Source organism: Agelaius tricolor, unplaced genomic scaffold (assembly GCF_023055355.1).
Source record: "Agelaius tricolor isolate 1412-34295 unplaced genomic scaffold, bAgeTri1.0.p SCAF_10, whole genome shotgun sequence".
Lineage (NCBI taxonomy): Eukaryota > Metazoa > Chordata > Aves > Passeriformes > Icteridae > Agelaius > Agelaius tricolor.
Genome location: NW_027269270.1, coordinates 25790236 through 25804594, shown reverse-complemented (window position 1 = coordinate 25804594; position 14359 = coordinate 25790236). Strand labels below are relative to the sequence as shown.

The following is a 14359-nucleotide window of genomic DNA, read 5'->3' as shown; positions in this document are numbered from 1 at the left end:
ATATTCCAGAAGGGAATGTAGTTTGGCAAAATATTCTAGCTTTCAATACAGACAGATGAATACAGGGTAACCTTTAAAATCCCCATAGAATAAAGTATTGAGAAAGAAAACAGACACATGGAGAGACCATCTGCAGGTTCTCTGAATGTGCAGAGCTGTAGAATACCATCCAGTCTGATATCAAGTCATTTTTAAGCATGTTAAAATGGTACATATACATCTGTCATATTAAAAAAGAGCAAAGATTAGGCTTTCATTCCTGTTTAGGATCTCCCATAGCAGCTACTACTGTATTTATACACTGAACAGATCTGCAAGCAGCAGCACAAGATAGACTTCAAACAGAAACGTGCATCTTTATGGCTCAGTAGAATCCAGCCAAGGTTGCAGGTTTTCATCTCTGCCTATTGAGAAAAATGCCTTAGGAATATAGAAATGTTCCCAAGGCTGGCAGATACTAGTCTAAAGCCATGTGGCATTTCCTTTGCCACTGCTATCCCCTTGGCCATGGATGCTTTCTCTGCAGTGCTCACATACCTAAGCCTTGCTTCTGTAAACCATACAGGCCAGAGGGACTCCAGTTGTCTAGGTGAGTCATGGAAAGAGAGCTTACTGAGGGAACTGGGGCCTAGGAAACTGATAAATCATGCCCAGAGTTTCATTTGGAAACAGAAGTGTGTTGAAAGTCAGCAATGAGAGAGTGTATTTTCATGTCCTGCACAGGAAGCAGGCTACTGTTGAAACATACTGCTGAAACTGCTCTGCAAATGCTGAAACATTGAACACTTTCTCCATATCAATTCAGTGCACAGCAGTAAAGCAACCTAACTTTATTTTTAAAGCAACACATACATCCAGGTTTGGCTGTGTGCATAGCAGATGTCAGAGAATCTGCACTGTTTTGAAAAACTTCAGCAGATGCCACTGTAAGGTGATGGACTACTGGCTTGGCTTTTTCTTCAAAGTATTTTCCTCCTGCTATCTGCAACTGCTCTGTTCTGTTTGGATTTAGGATAAATAGGCTGTTACTTACTCCAGCTCTATCTGCATTTTGAAATGATGCAGTGATGGTTACATAGGAGGAAAACAAGACACAGGGCTGAATATTCCACTCCTGTAAAGATTTTGAGAAGGACAGAGAATCATTCCCAGCAAGGTCTGCATGGCTAACAAGTTGTAGTGAAAAGAAGATGCTGCTGCCACTGTCTGACTAAAATCATCCAATCCATGTGTGCCATGCCAGCAGCTCTCTGATGGCTGCTATGGGTATGGTACAAACATGCTGATACTGCAAATGGTGTGGGCACTGAATCCTCACTTCTTGCAGCTCCAGGGAGGCTGGGACAGGACCAGTACAGGGAAGAGGGGTGCTGCTATTTGGGCACCAGGAGATCAAGACTCAGTTCTCATCTTTGCTACAATCTCTCTTTCTAAGCTTAGACAAATCATGTAAGTCCTCTGTGATTCAGTTCATTATATATCTACTCTATAAACTCATGCTTGCTAATAGCCCCTTCCATTCTGTCAGAAAATGAGGGGAGTAAAATGTGACCACAAAGCAGGACAATAAGCTGTTCCAGAGGTTAAGGACATCTGGTCTCTGACAAGTGTTTAACAAAACATGTGCTGTATAATGATGACTCCTAGTGGAATGGTGTTTAAAGTGTTGCCAAAATGAACAAAGATAATCTTGATTCTGGCAGTCACTTTTTCTTCCACCTGGGGGTTCTCATACTGAATGCAGTGGCATACTCAGTGTCCACCTCCCTTCCTCCCTCTCAGTCTTTTCCCTCATACTTGAAAATTTCTATTTATATATCTTCTAATATGTTTAAGTTGTGGAGGGAGATGGATTTTTCATCACAACTGAACTAAATTTTTCTTTCAGGGAAGTCACTAGGCAATGAAATTTGCACTCTTCCAAATAGTGAACTGATACTTAACTATTTTGATCAGATTAGACTGTCCTAATTTCACTCTCTATGAGTTAAACCACAGGAGTCAGAGGAGAGGTTCCTCTGTCCAAGAACCAAAGGCATCTTTCTGACAAATTGTGGCTATTTCTGTCAGCTCAGTAATTTTCCTAGGAATGATAATTTGAGTATGAAGGGACATGGTCTGTCACAGTGAGGCTTTGATCAAAGTCTACAACAGCTTCCTCCAGCATTTGGATGTTTTTATTGCTGAGAAAGTGGCAGTATTTTTTGGCTGCTTTGTCAGCTCTGCCTTTCCTACAGAGCAAATGATAATATCCGTTAGCACCTTGAACAAGCAAATTGGGACAGGATTTTATCAGTTCGTGTTCAGTGTAACCACTGTTTGTAGTATCTCGCACTTTCCATCTTTTTTGTTTTCCTCTTCTCTCATTTATCCCATCCTTTGACTTCTCTTTCAACCTTTGGCCACTAGTTCATCCACATCAACATCATCATTATTTTGTAGGTTTTGCTAGATTATTTCTGAGAGGATTATTTCCAGAGAAGCTATCTGTTTCCTTAAAAGTCTTTTGAAGTGCTTAAATTCTACAGTTATTTTCTAGCAATTTATTTTAAAAGCCATCATTTTTCTGTCTTAGAAGAACATTAATTGCAATAATTAATCATTCGACTAAATCTTGAAAAAGTCATTTACCTGGAAGGCTGTTGTATTTTCTCGGGTATTTGCATAGTTGGCAGCACATCTGCACACCAGGTTCTGGTGATACTGGTTCCACTCATCTAAATAAGGACTTCAGTAGCAATCCTCTAACTATGGAAATACAGAAATTTCTATCTCCCACTCCTCAACAATTTCCAAAATGCATATGAGATTTAAAAAATCTCACTACTTAAAATATGTATTCTAAATTGAACTCCTTCTTCCCAAAAAGTGCGCTAGACTTCCAAAAACTGCACATAGATGAATTTGTTTACTAAATTTTTGGCAGATAAACTTGTCACCCTTCAAGACCTTGTTTCCATGCCAGCAAAATGGTTCCAGTATTTCTGCTACCCAGGTGTATTTGGATGAGTGGCACTTTCTGAGGCTGTGAAAGGTGAGCAGTGGCCCTGAAGTGTGGAAGCAGATGAAGGGAGCTGAAGGAAGCACATCGCAGTGATGGGACTGTTACAGGGGTGTTCCTCTAAGAAGGATCACCGAGGAGAGGTTTGCACCATTGTGGGAGATTGCAGGCATAGCTGGGACTGGTTTTAGTCTGCACAGAGAGACTATATAGTTTCTATAATGCTGGTGTGAAGCAGAGCAATGGAATGGAAAGAGAAGGGCCAGGAACACCCTGCTGAAGTTCTGTGTGACCCTCACAGTGTGCGTTGTGTGCGTTTTTGCAGATAAACCGGACCCACCTGCCGGCACTCCTTGCGCGTCGGACATCCGGAGCTCCTCCCTCACGCTCTCCTGGTACGGCTCCTCCTACGACGGCGGCAGCGCCGTGCAGTCCTACACCGTGGAGATCTGGAACTCGGTGGACAACAAATGGACAGACCTCACCACCTGCCGCAGCACCTCCTTCAACGTGCAGGACCTGCAGCCCGACCGCGAGTACAAATTCCGCGTGCGAGCTGCCAACGTCTACGGCATCAGCGAGCCCAGCCAAGAGTCTGAGCTGGTAAAGGTTGGAGAGAAACAAGAAGGTAAGTTCTCAGAAGGAAAAAAAACATCTCAATTCAACTGAACTCTTCCTTAAAGAGTTCCTTAGCAAGGCCAGAGAGCTGCACACCCTCCTTCCCACTTGTCTCTGTGGCTGTAACTGTGCTCAGGTCCTTCAAAGACGTCATTTGGGGGTCTGAGCACATCAGTTTTGCATACTTGCAGTGTGGAAACTTGGCTTCAGGGATCCCAAATCCCTGCCTTGTGAAAGCAAGCAGTAATTCTCATTCTGGCTTGCTGGGTGAGTGCTGGCTGAAAGAATTCTGCAGTTCATTGCACAGGTAATGGGAAATTAAACCTTTCACAGATGTTACACATTCAGTCCATACCCAGCTGGAAAATGATGGTTGGTAGCTTACCTGAAATATGCCAAGGGATTCATTAGCGTTTATACTGGACACACCATGGAAAAACAAACCATAAACACTATCCCAAATTTGCATTTGGAAATAATGAATGTGCTTGCTGCTAGCCAAGCACAGAATATACAGCAGAAAATAAATTGGCACCTTGCAGCTAGCTGTATTTCCCATGCTTTCAATCCCAGCATGATGGTGTCAGGCCTGTGTCCCCTAGTACATACAGTCAGCCTGTGAATTCAAGGCTATCCTACTTAGTATGTTGGTTTTGCAGCATTATGGGTGCCAAAATATTTTTTTAGGGTTTTTTTGTTAGATTTGCATGTACTTTTAAAATTCTTTTTCCATATTTTTTACTTCTTAATTTTTGTTTAAGATCTTCTCAAAGGGCTAATAGAGTTTGATCATTGTAGAAATTATTCAGGAACTGGTACAAAACTTGAAACACACAGATGTCCGCATTATTTTTCAAAACCAGAAAGTGACTACATATTTTTGTGCACATCTCCATCTACCCACTGTGCAAGGATGACTTTGATAGTCACCTTACCAAAAAGCCCAGACCAGGAATAACAAATTTTACCATTTTTCCTGTCTTTGAGGAGCGCACTGTGTGTTGTATCTTTCCCTCTTCATTTATGTGTGCAGGGCATTGGAGTGTGAAGCGTTCCATATAACCCTTGTGAAGTTATCTTTTATTGCTAAAGGAAGACAAAATGAATGCAAAGTGATGCAGCATCACACAACTGTGTAAGCCTCACAAACAAAAGTAAATCATATTTCTCTTCAAGTGCTAAATTGGATGCATGCTGAGGAATCACTTCCCTCTATTTGCAAGATTTAAAACCAATCTAAATCAAGATGCACCTTCTCTTCAAAGAGGGGAAAATAACATTAGGAGTAGCAATAAAATTGAAAGGAAGCTAGATGGTATTGGCTCTTCATAATAAAATTCCCTGTATTTGAATGCTCTCTTTCTTTAGTTGCAGGACAAACACCTTCTGGGGCTGGAGGCCTGACTCTTCTCTATGTTTTTCCTAGTGCAACCACTACCTACACTGGACCAAAGCAAACAAGTTATTTCTCCGTTTTAGTCTGGGCATTTTCTTACATAGATTTAGTACAAAAGGCTAGAAAGTGTATGAGTCATTGCAATACACATTTATAAAAAAAGCAACAAAAAAGTTGTTTTGAGCAAAAAGAAAATATGTTCTGTTTGCAGGAGGAGGGAGGTTGTCTTTGTGTTCTCAATTCTAGGGTTTATTGATTTCAATGCTTGATATTGCAGATAGTGTGGAAAAAGAGCAAATCATTTAAAGTGTGATTTTTCAAGTGTGAGAATAGAACTGGTGCTTTAATTAAAGGCAGTGGAAAATGCATGCGTTCAGCACCTGTCAAAGTCAGGACTTTAGGCTGCCATCTTTGTGAACACTTAGCTGAGTAACTCGGGATTTTCTAGGCTGCCAGGAAGTCTGATTACTGATTTTCATACTGAGGTGGCCAGCACATGTTAGCAATGTCAGTATGATCGTAGTGAAGAAAGGCATGGCTAAATTTTCACAGTGCATTTGAAGAAAACTAAAATAAGATTGTAAGTCTCAACAGATTAAAGCATGCATTGCCATGTTTGAGGAAAATTTGGTACTGTTGACTGACTTCCGAGAAAGGTTTCAGCACAGCTGCTCAGCACTTACCCAGATCAGATATGTACCACTTAGATAATTTAGGCTTCCACTGGTGGACCAAACTGTTCCTATTCTGTGGCTTCAATGCAGTGTGGCTGCAGAACCGGGCACTGACTCCTTGTCTAAGCAGTATTTGGCAGACATTACCTACTGGCAGCCTGGCTGGGAGCAACTCCCTTACACAGCCCTTAAAAGGGGAGGAAAATGTTATGTGCTCTGTGCAGGAGTGGTTTGTAGCTGAGGAAGGTCTGAGAAGAGCTACCCTGGGTGGGGAAGGCTCCCTTCCCTCCCTGCCCTTCTGGTAGATCTCTGCAAACCAACTCTTCTGTGCAGGAATATGCAAGGCTTGCAGCTCCAGACAAAAAAGGAGAGAAAGGCTTTAGCAACAGATTTTATCCACTTGATTGGCTTTGCTGCCAGCACACAGATGCAGCATTTTGTGTAGGATGTGAAAGGGTGATGCCTCAGACCAGATATCTGCTCCCCCTTGCACCCTTTATTTCTGTTGTTTTCTACTTATTCTCTGCATCTAACTCTGTGCTCTGAAGCACCTAACAGCACCCAGAGTACAGCATAAATTTAATAACACAGATCTGCTGGCACAGGGGGGATAAATCCCTTGGTTAGGCTTGCACCCCATGATGGAAAAGTGCAGCTTCAGCAGCAACAGGAGAATTAACTATGTAACAAACAGCCTTTGCAATTTCTCAAATCACTGGTCACAGCCACAGATCTTAGGAGCAAGCCCAAGTGGTGTAAGTAATGTATAACAACATCACAGCTATAGCCCCTTTCCCCTCTTACCCACGGGCAAAAAGCAGTGCTGCAGGCAGTTCATGTACATGAAAATTAGAAGTGAAAATCAGGACACTCAGGCCAGCTTTTACTCTGACTTAGGTCACTGGGTTCATCTGTCTTTGAATCTGCCCACAGAACTGAGGCTCCTTTTGAACCTCAGTGATTACAGAATTTAGCCATGCTCAGGGGAATGCTTGCTGTTCAGAGTTTCTCAATATCTTGGGTCTGAAAACTGTGTCTGGATGCTTTGCAGGGAATCTTTTCTTGTACTTACTTGCCTAATTTTTGGCTTCACAATTCAAAAAAGGCACATCAAAGCCAAGAAAAAACTGTCATGGAACAAGAAGTGTTATTGATTTTAATATTTTTAATTTCTTTTCTATTTCCCCGAGGCATTCTAAAGGTATTTCTTAGATTACTTTGAAATGATGCAGTATGCTGATGTTTCTAGTAGGCAGGTATAATTGACAAGTAATGCAAACCACAGGAATGTGATTTATTCAAAAATGGTGACTAGATAGTGACTGGATAGTCAATAGTGATGAAGAAGTGGTGAAGAGATTTTAATTATTAAGTTAATGCACAAACTCCCTGACTGCTTTTTGCTGTTTTGCCATAGGGTCTATCAGTTGTCCATGTCACTTAAATATTCCATGTCACTTTGAATATCTTATATAAGTGAATATACTTTTATATAAGTATATATCTCACATAAAAAGTTATTCATGTCTTTTTATTTTCATCACAGAACCTAAAGAGGATGAAGCGGAACTATCTGACGATGGTAAGAAGTGCATGTTTTAAACAGGACAAATACAAATCTGTGTTCTTCATTCACGTTTTCTGGAGGTTTGTAATCATGGTCCTTAATGTTATTTGTAGAGGAGAAAGAAACAGAGGTGGAGTATCGGACGGTTACGATCAACACTGAACAGAAGGTGTCAGATGTCTACAACATCGAAGAAAGGCTGGGATCGTAAGTACTGGCCTGTGCTGTTGAAGACACAGTTTTCAAGGCTACCAGCCAGTTATGAAAATCATGTGCATTTATTCTTTGACTGTCTTGCACTTTCAGCATCCCAGTTGGGGCTCCTTTGTTGCAGTAAAAATAGTTTTCAATGTATTTTGGCTTCCACTCCATAAAGATCCTTTGCTCCTATTAGCTGATAATTTTAAATAGGCACTACATGTATTTCTGGCAAATGGAGCCCGCATATGAACAAAGCTAGAGGATTCATTAGTTTTTCAGTTTCCTGAAAGCTATCTGAAAAAAAAAAAAGGTACACATTGTGTACTTGCATTTCCATTATATCCATTAGTGGTAATAAGATTATCCTGCCCACGGGCTGGAATCTCTGTTGACAGCGGCCATAATCCCAAGAGCATTAATACTATTGCTGAGAGAAGGTCAGTGATTAGCCTGGCTGTGTTTCTCAGGGCCCCAGCTCGTGCTGGTGTGAACTGCAGGCCATGATAATCCTTCAGTGATCAGTGCTGAAGGCCAGGGGATCCTCTGTGCTGCCATGAACAAATCCTGAGAAGTGTAACACAGAGGTAGAATTGTACATTACAGCAAAGGGAAACAATAGTACTGAAGCCTTGGGCATTCAGATTCTGATTTCACCTAAATCCTGTGCCTGAGATGTCCCACCTTCAGAGGTGTATAACCTATAGAAAACAGGAAGACCTGAATTAAAGCCTGGTAGGAGTCACAGTTTTTGAACTCTTCTATGTAAGACTTATTAACTGGAATGGCACAGTATCTCTAAACATGGTATTCATTCAAAAGTTCTTGCAGATCAGTATAGAATAATACTTGATACTAAGACATTTTAATTTCAGAATGGAGTGGTTGTACCAGAATATTTAATAGATTGTTGTGCTGGAATATTTAGTAAATTGTTGCTATTTGTGGTGGTCCATATATTGCAAAAACATTTTATGGAAATAGTTATATATTTTCAGGGGAAAATTTGGACAAGTCTTCAGGCTTGTTGAAAAGAAGAATGGAAAAGTTTGGGCAGGAAAATTTTTCAAAGCATATTCTGCTAAGGAAAAAGAAAACATAAGGGAAGAAATCAGCATCATGAACTGCCTACATCATCCAAAACTTGTCCAATGTGTAGATGCCTTTGAAGAAAAAGCCAACATCGTTATGGTTTTGGAAATGTAAGTATAAAGCAGAGCACTCTGACAAAGTTAATAATGTTGAAAATAGTTGTGTTTACAAAAGTAGCAACTTAAAGACACAGGACTGTTAAACCCTTCAGGATTTGCAGAGCCTGGCTGGTTTTCAGATCTTGCAAGTTTTTCCAATTATTTATCCAACTTGTTTAAACTGTGTAAGTGATTCTGTATTAATCATTTAAAAATCAGTCAAAATCTGCTGTAACAGTTGTTATTGTCTAGTTCTCTTGTTTCTTAAACTACATGGGGTGGGGTTTTGCAGCTTTACTCTTATTGCCCACTTGGGAGAGGTGAGAACAAAGTTAGCTGCATTTTGGACTTTCATTTAAAACCTAAAATGTGTTTAAGGAGAACTTCTTTTACTTTAGGCAATTCTAGACATGTGTTGAACAGTCTTCACAAACAATAATGGCCAGCATGAGCAATATTTATATCATCCATAGTGCACCTGCTTAGTGTGAATCCCATACTTGTGGTACCAACTGGAAAGAAAATTAAATCCCGATCTGTGCTGATGTTTTTCCCAAAAAGTTACTTCAGTTACAATTCTGCTGCCACAATGACTTCATGTGCTCTCTGATGCAAGGAGAAGCAGGTTTTTTTGCTGGCTGGAAGTTCTAAGATACAAATTGTTTGAGGCAAAAGAGACTATATGTCTATTTTGCTTCCTTGGCATTTGCTTAGATTATGTGCAAACTACTACTGCACTGGCATATTTCAGAGATGGGATTTTACAACCCTGGAACTTATGTGCAGGAAGGTGTTTTTATTTTTAAATTGAGCAGTTGAGCAAACTGCCAATGGTAAGGGAAGGGAACCCTACTTAGCTTGGAACCGAGAGCTGGCAGACCTAATGGAAAACAGGGAGATGTAGAAAGAGTCTGCAATAGCATATGGCTTTACATTCCATTAGTTCCCCCCTGACAGCAAAGGGGCTTTGCTCTTTAAAAATGTAGAAAACTGCAATCAAATTTGAAGTAATTTTGTCACCCAGCCTCAGGAGGATGTGGTTTTAGTCTGGGGTGAACACCTCCTCTGGGTTTTGAGCCCCCCAACATTTCCACTGCGTGGAGCAGCAGCAGAGCAGGTCTGGGCAGTGAGGAGCTGTGTGGCACTCGTGTCAGGTGACCTGGTAGCCTCTCTACTGTCATTTTACCCAGCTGACACAGTCCCAGCCCAGCAGCTGCACCTGTATGGATAAAGAGCCTCCAAGGGATCAATTCTGCTGTAGCTATCAATATATTTCTTTGCATATCAAAGAAGTTATGGGAAAGAGCTTTAAAAGTTCTTACAATCCAACATTTCCATCAGAGTTTAAATGCATGGATTTCAAATAAATCAAGCTCACTTGCTATCAGTCTGCTTTAAATCAGATTTTAGTAGTGACTGGCATTTAGGAACTCCCCTTCTACACAAATTAATGAGAAGCACCCTTTGATTTTTCTTCCTGTTATTTATTCTAAATTGTTCATTTTAATTTTATTCCCATACCTTTCCTGGAACCTTTTAAACTTCATACTCTCTGCTTTTAATATTTCTCATTACACTATTTTATATGGTTGATTTCATATTCAAAATAAAATCAGATTTTTTTATTACTACTTTTAAATTAAACACTATAATGATATTCTCTTGCCTGGAAACCATTCCATCTAACATTTACTGGAAGTCAGAGGCAAATCTCAGGCATTTCCTTTTCAAATATAAGAACATATTGGTTCCACTGTAAAAATCTCAGTGGAAAAAGTAAATCTGAAAATAGTAACATGTTGTCACTTTATGCAGCACTGGGGGCTAAGTGCCTCAAAGTTTTATGTACTTCAGATAGTTTATTTTGACATAGAACAGAAAGAGATTATTGTATTGCAAATTAAGATTATTGGAGCAAAATGTCAGCACTAGGTTCTATCCTTTGATGTGATTTAAGCTAGTACAAGTTAATTGGGTTTTTTATTTTTTTCTAAGGTAGATTTTTAAAAATGCAGTTGAGTATTTGCCTGGGCAACTCCAAGGTAGATTCTTCTCACTGTTCCTACTGCACCAGAGCCTTAGATGAGTATTCTGTGATTCCATAGATAAGAATATTTTCCTATATGACTCGTAGAGAAGACTGAAAAGAGGAGAATCCAGAAAAAATAGAGATTTGGATTCTGAACTAGTTGTGACTGAACAAAGCCAGCTTCTCCTCCTGTGTATGTGTAGAACCTCATTCACACTGATTTTATTCAGCTTCTTAACCTGGCAAAAATCAAACTGGATTTGGCTCCTGATATAAATGCAAGAGTATTCACCCCATAAATGCACTGCAGTTTAATCTACCATTGCTACCAGGGTGTTGAGAGCTCCCATGGTAAAAACAGCAGGCAGGTGTATTAACAGTGGTTTATTTACAAAAATATACTAAAAAGTGCGGCTTGAGACAATGGTAGAATTTCTGAAAAGTGTTCCCTTTAGGGATCTGGGAAGGGTGGCACTTTTATAGTGCAAATAAGTCGTCACTATCTGCGTTGAACAGTCAGAAACAACTGGTGCATTTTAGCATGAGGATGATTGTCATTTGGAGTTGCAGAGTACTCCACATACAAACATTTTGCCTGCAGATGTTTTCATAAACACCCATACTGGTTAATGTCTTAGCAAAGCAACAACACACTAGATACCCTGCATGTTTATTCAACAGGTTTGGCAATACTATTGCTTTATGTTACAAATGTGCTCTCATCCAACATAACCTCTCAGTTTGTCAAGCACATGCTCTTCTTACTATTTTCATATTCACAGGAAACCACAATAGCATTCTAATTACATATTTTCTGAAATTTTATAGCCAAAGCAAGAAATGCATCCAGAACTTCAGATGTTTGAAATTCAGTTTGGTTTTTGAGGGATATAATCATGTATCTGGCAACATGCAAACGTGGCAAGGCTGCCTTTCAGCTGTGTGTTTTCCTTCTGTAACTGCAATGTGCAATTGCATTTGGCAATAACCATGAACCCTGCAAAATATTAAACCATATAAAGACCATGGTGTGTTTAATTTCTAAAAGCAAAGCTGCTCTTCACTATGTGCTCCTTTCTTTATGGGTCATTCACCCGCAGAAAGAAAAAAGTATTTCCCATCTTTGGATGCAAGCAGATAAACCACTTGAGTGATTAATCAAAATTTAAAAAACAAAATGAAATCAACAAAAAAATTCCAAAGAAACAAACCAAAACACAAACTCAAACAAAAACAGAATGAAAAAACCTACCAAACCCAGTAAGCCACAACTTAAATTATGCTTTATTAAATCTAGGTTAAAAATGTCCCACTTCAGTTGCAGGAACAGTTCAATCCAGGAGATGCTACCCTGGAAAGGACAATTATTTCACATCCTAAATTAGCATTAAAATGGGATTGACCTACAAGGAGTGTGATCAGGGCTCAGCTAAAAATACCAACATAGAAAGTGTTGTGGGTTATATCCTTCTCCTGTCATGGCTGAGGAGGAAATTCCCTCTCAGCTCACTTGGGTCAGTAATTTACCCTTTGAGCTTTGCATTCCAGTTAACCATACCATCAGAATTCTTCAGCCTCAGTCACTCTCAATCGCTCTTCTTCCTGAATTTTTGCTCATCTGCTTGCAATTTGGGCCCTCTTTCCCTGGGACCCATTCCATGTATTTTAGTTTTATTTCTAAATTATGTTATCTGCACTTGTGCACTGCTGGATCACAGGAGGGAAGGGAGAAGTGGGAAGTGTGTGCTCGGAGTCAGGAGCAGTGCTAGGAGCACGTGCCTGCAGGGTGGCAGTCACAGAGCACACACTCCACTGTCACCTGCAGGTGACACAGCCCTAGAGGCAGGATGTAAACCCCTGCTGCCTGGAATAACAACATTGGTGTTTCACAGTCCTCACCTGCAACACAGATTCAGAACAGAAAACATCTATTGATTTATACCACACAAAGAGGGGATTCTTCCCACGTGACCCTTTTATCTATGGAAAATGCCATTATAAAACACAGATTGCATCCTGAAGTGACTGCTGCAAGCTTGAACTCTCTGTATTGCTGTAAAAAGAAAGCCTGATTATTCCCCAAATGAGTATGTTACAGAAATCTCTTTTAATTCTGTCTTTCATAGGGTTTCTGGAGGAGAACTCTTTGAACGGATCATTGATGAAGACTTTGAACTGACAGAGAGAGAGTGCATTAAATACATGAAGCAGATTTCAGAAGGAGTTCAATACATTCATAAGCAGGGTATTGTCCACTTGGATCTGAAGCCAGAAAATATTATGTGTGTCAACAAGACTGGTACCAGCATCAAACTCATTGACTTTGGTCTCGCAAGGAGATTAGGTAATAAATCTCTGCCTGTTTCAGTATCACAAGGGAAAGAAAGGGCAGGACAAGCAGTAATTCATGCTACCTATTATATAGAGAGTAAATACATGTTTCCTATAAATATTTCTGGGTTTAAGAAAAAATAGAGAATGGAAAAGAAGACATTCAAGAATGAGAGTAGGGCACCTCAGCTTTAAGAGGAGTTTGCAGTGGGATGTACAGAATGTATCTGTTTCCACAGCAGGATATCCCTGTAGATTCCACCTAAAGTACACAGTAATACTAATATTAAAAAATATTTACATTTGGTACCATAAAGCACTAACTCTCTAACTAAATATTCACGCATACTACAAATCCTTGAAACTTTTTTAACAGCAGAAATTAAGGCGATGCTCTAGAAGCTTTTCAGATAATTACAGTAATTTTACATTTTCCTGTCAGTTTATAATTTCTTATCTTAAACAGCAGGATATTGTCATACATGTTAAACATAAGAGGAGTTTTATAAAGAGCTGTGTAATAGCAGTACTTAAAAATAATGCAACAAGGGGAAATTCCATTTGACAAGCCCTTCCTCTTCCTACGCTGCTTTTTAGCTGCTTTCCATCATTCGTTTTGCTCTAAGCTTCCAACATGATCTGTAACTTGAAAGCCAAAGACCTTCAGAGGTTCTTGTCTTCATATTGTTCTAAAAAGCATCCCTTCAGTTGTATTTTCACTGTTAAACAATACCAACATCCCACACTGATCTTTTTTCATCTTGTATTTTCTCAAAAGAAATAAAAATCATTGCAGGAATTAGAAGAAAGAAAAATAGTTTATGAACCTGTTATACTGGGAGAGCTGAGATTTGTGGCTGTCCTGACATTAATTGATTGGGACAACTTATATGAATTCCTACTCTCTATGTAATGGGGTCCACAGCTGGATTCCTGCTTGAAATCTTTTGCCTTCCCTCTTTGAAAAAGTATTAATTTTAAAATGTTTAGTACTTATTTAAAAGTAAATAATGATTTTTGAGAGAGTACAAGTGAAATACTACCACCTACCTTTTATTACCTGCCTAAATGCAGCTCATCCTACTTCTTTTAACACTTAAGTAACAGACTACTGCATTCCCAAGAACAGAATTTTACTAAAACAAACTAGAAATGGTTTGTTGAATGAATAAGGGAAAAGAAGTCTGCTTTGAAGAATTTTAGATTATGTTCTGCTCCAAAAGTGTATTAAATGAATCTTGGTCAAGATCACTGCCATTTCTGTTCCCTCACCAATACACAGCCAGTAGTGCTCTGGGAACATGAACTGATTTAGTTCTTGTTCAGGAAATAGATGAACTGTTAACTAAGTTCCA

At 39.6% G+C, this 14359-nt stretch overlaps 1 protein-coding gene across 5 annotated transcripts in view; it reads left to right on the top strand.

The window, feature by feature from the left end:
* MYLK (myosin light chain kinase) overlaps positions 1 to 14359 on the top strand; it is a 195011-nt gene that overhangs the window by 161290 nt on the left and 19362 nt on the right. For all 5 annotated transcript variants that reach the window (XM_071435291.1, XM_071435295.1, XM_071435293.1 and 2 more), the window contains 5 exons: positions 3327 to 3629; positions 7236 to 7271; positions 7370 to 7463; positions 8453 to 8656; positions 12800 to 13017. In XM_071435291.1, the coding sequence (XP_071291392.1) occupies positions 3327 to 3629; positions 7236 to 7271; positions 7370 to 7463; positions 8453 to 8656; positions 12800 to 13017 (855 nt within the window). The remainder of the gene's footprint in view (positions 1 to 3326; positions 3630 to 7235; positions 7272 to 7369; positions 7464 to 8452; positions 8657 to 12799; positions 13018 to 14359) is intronic.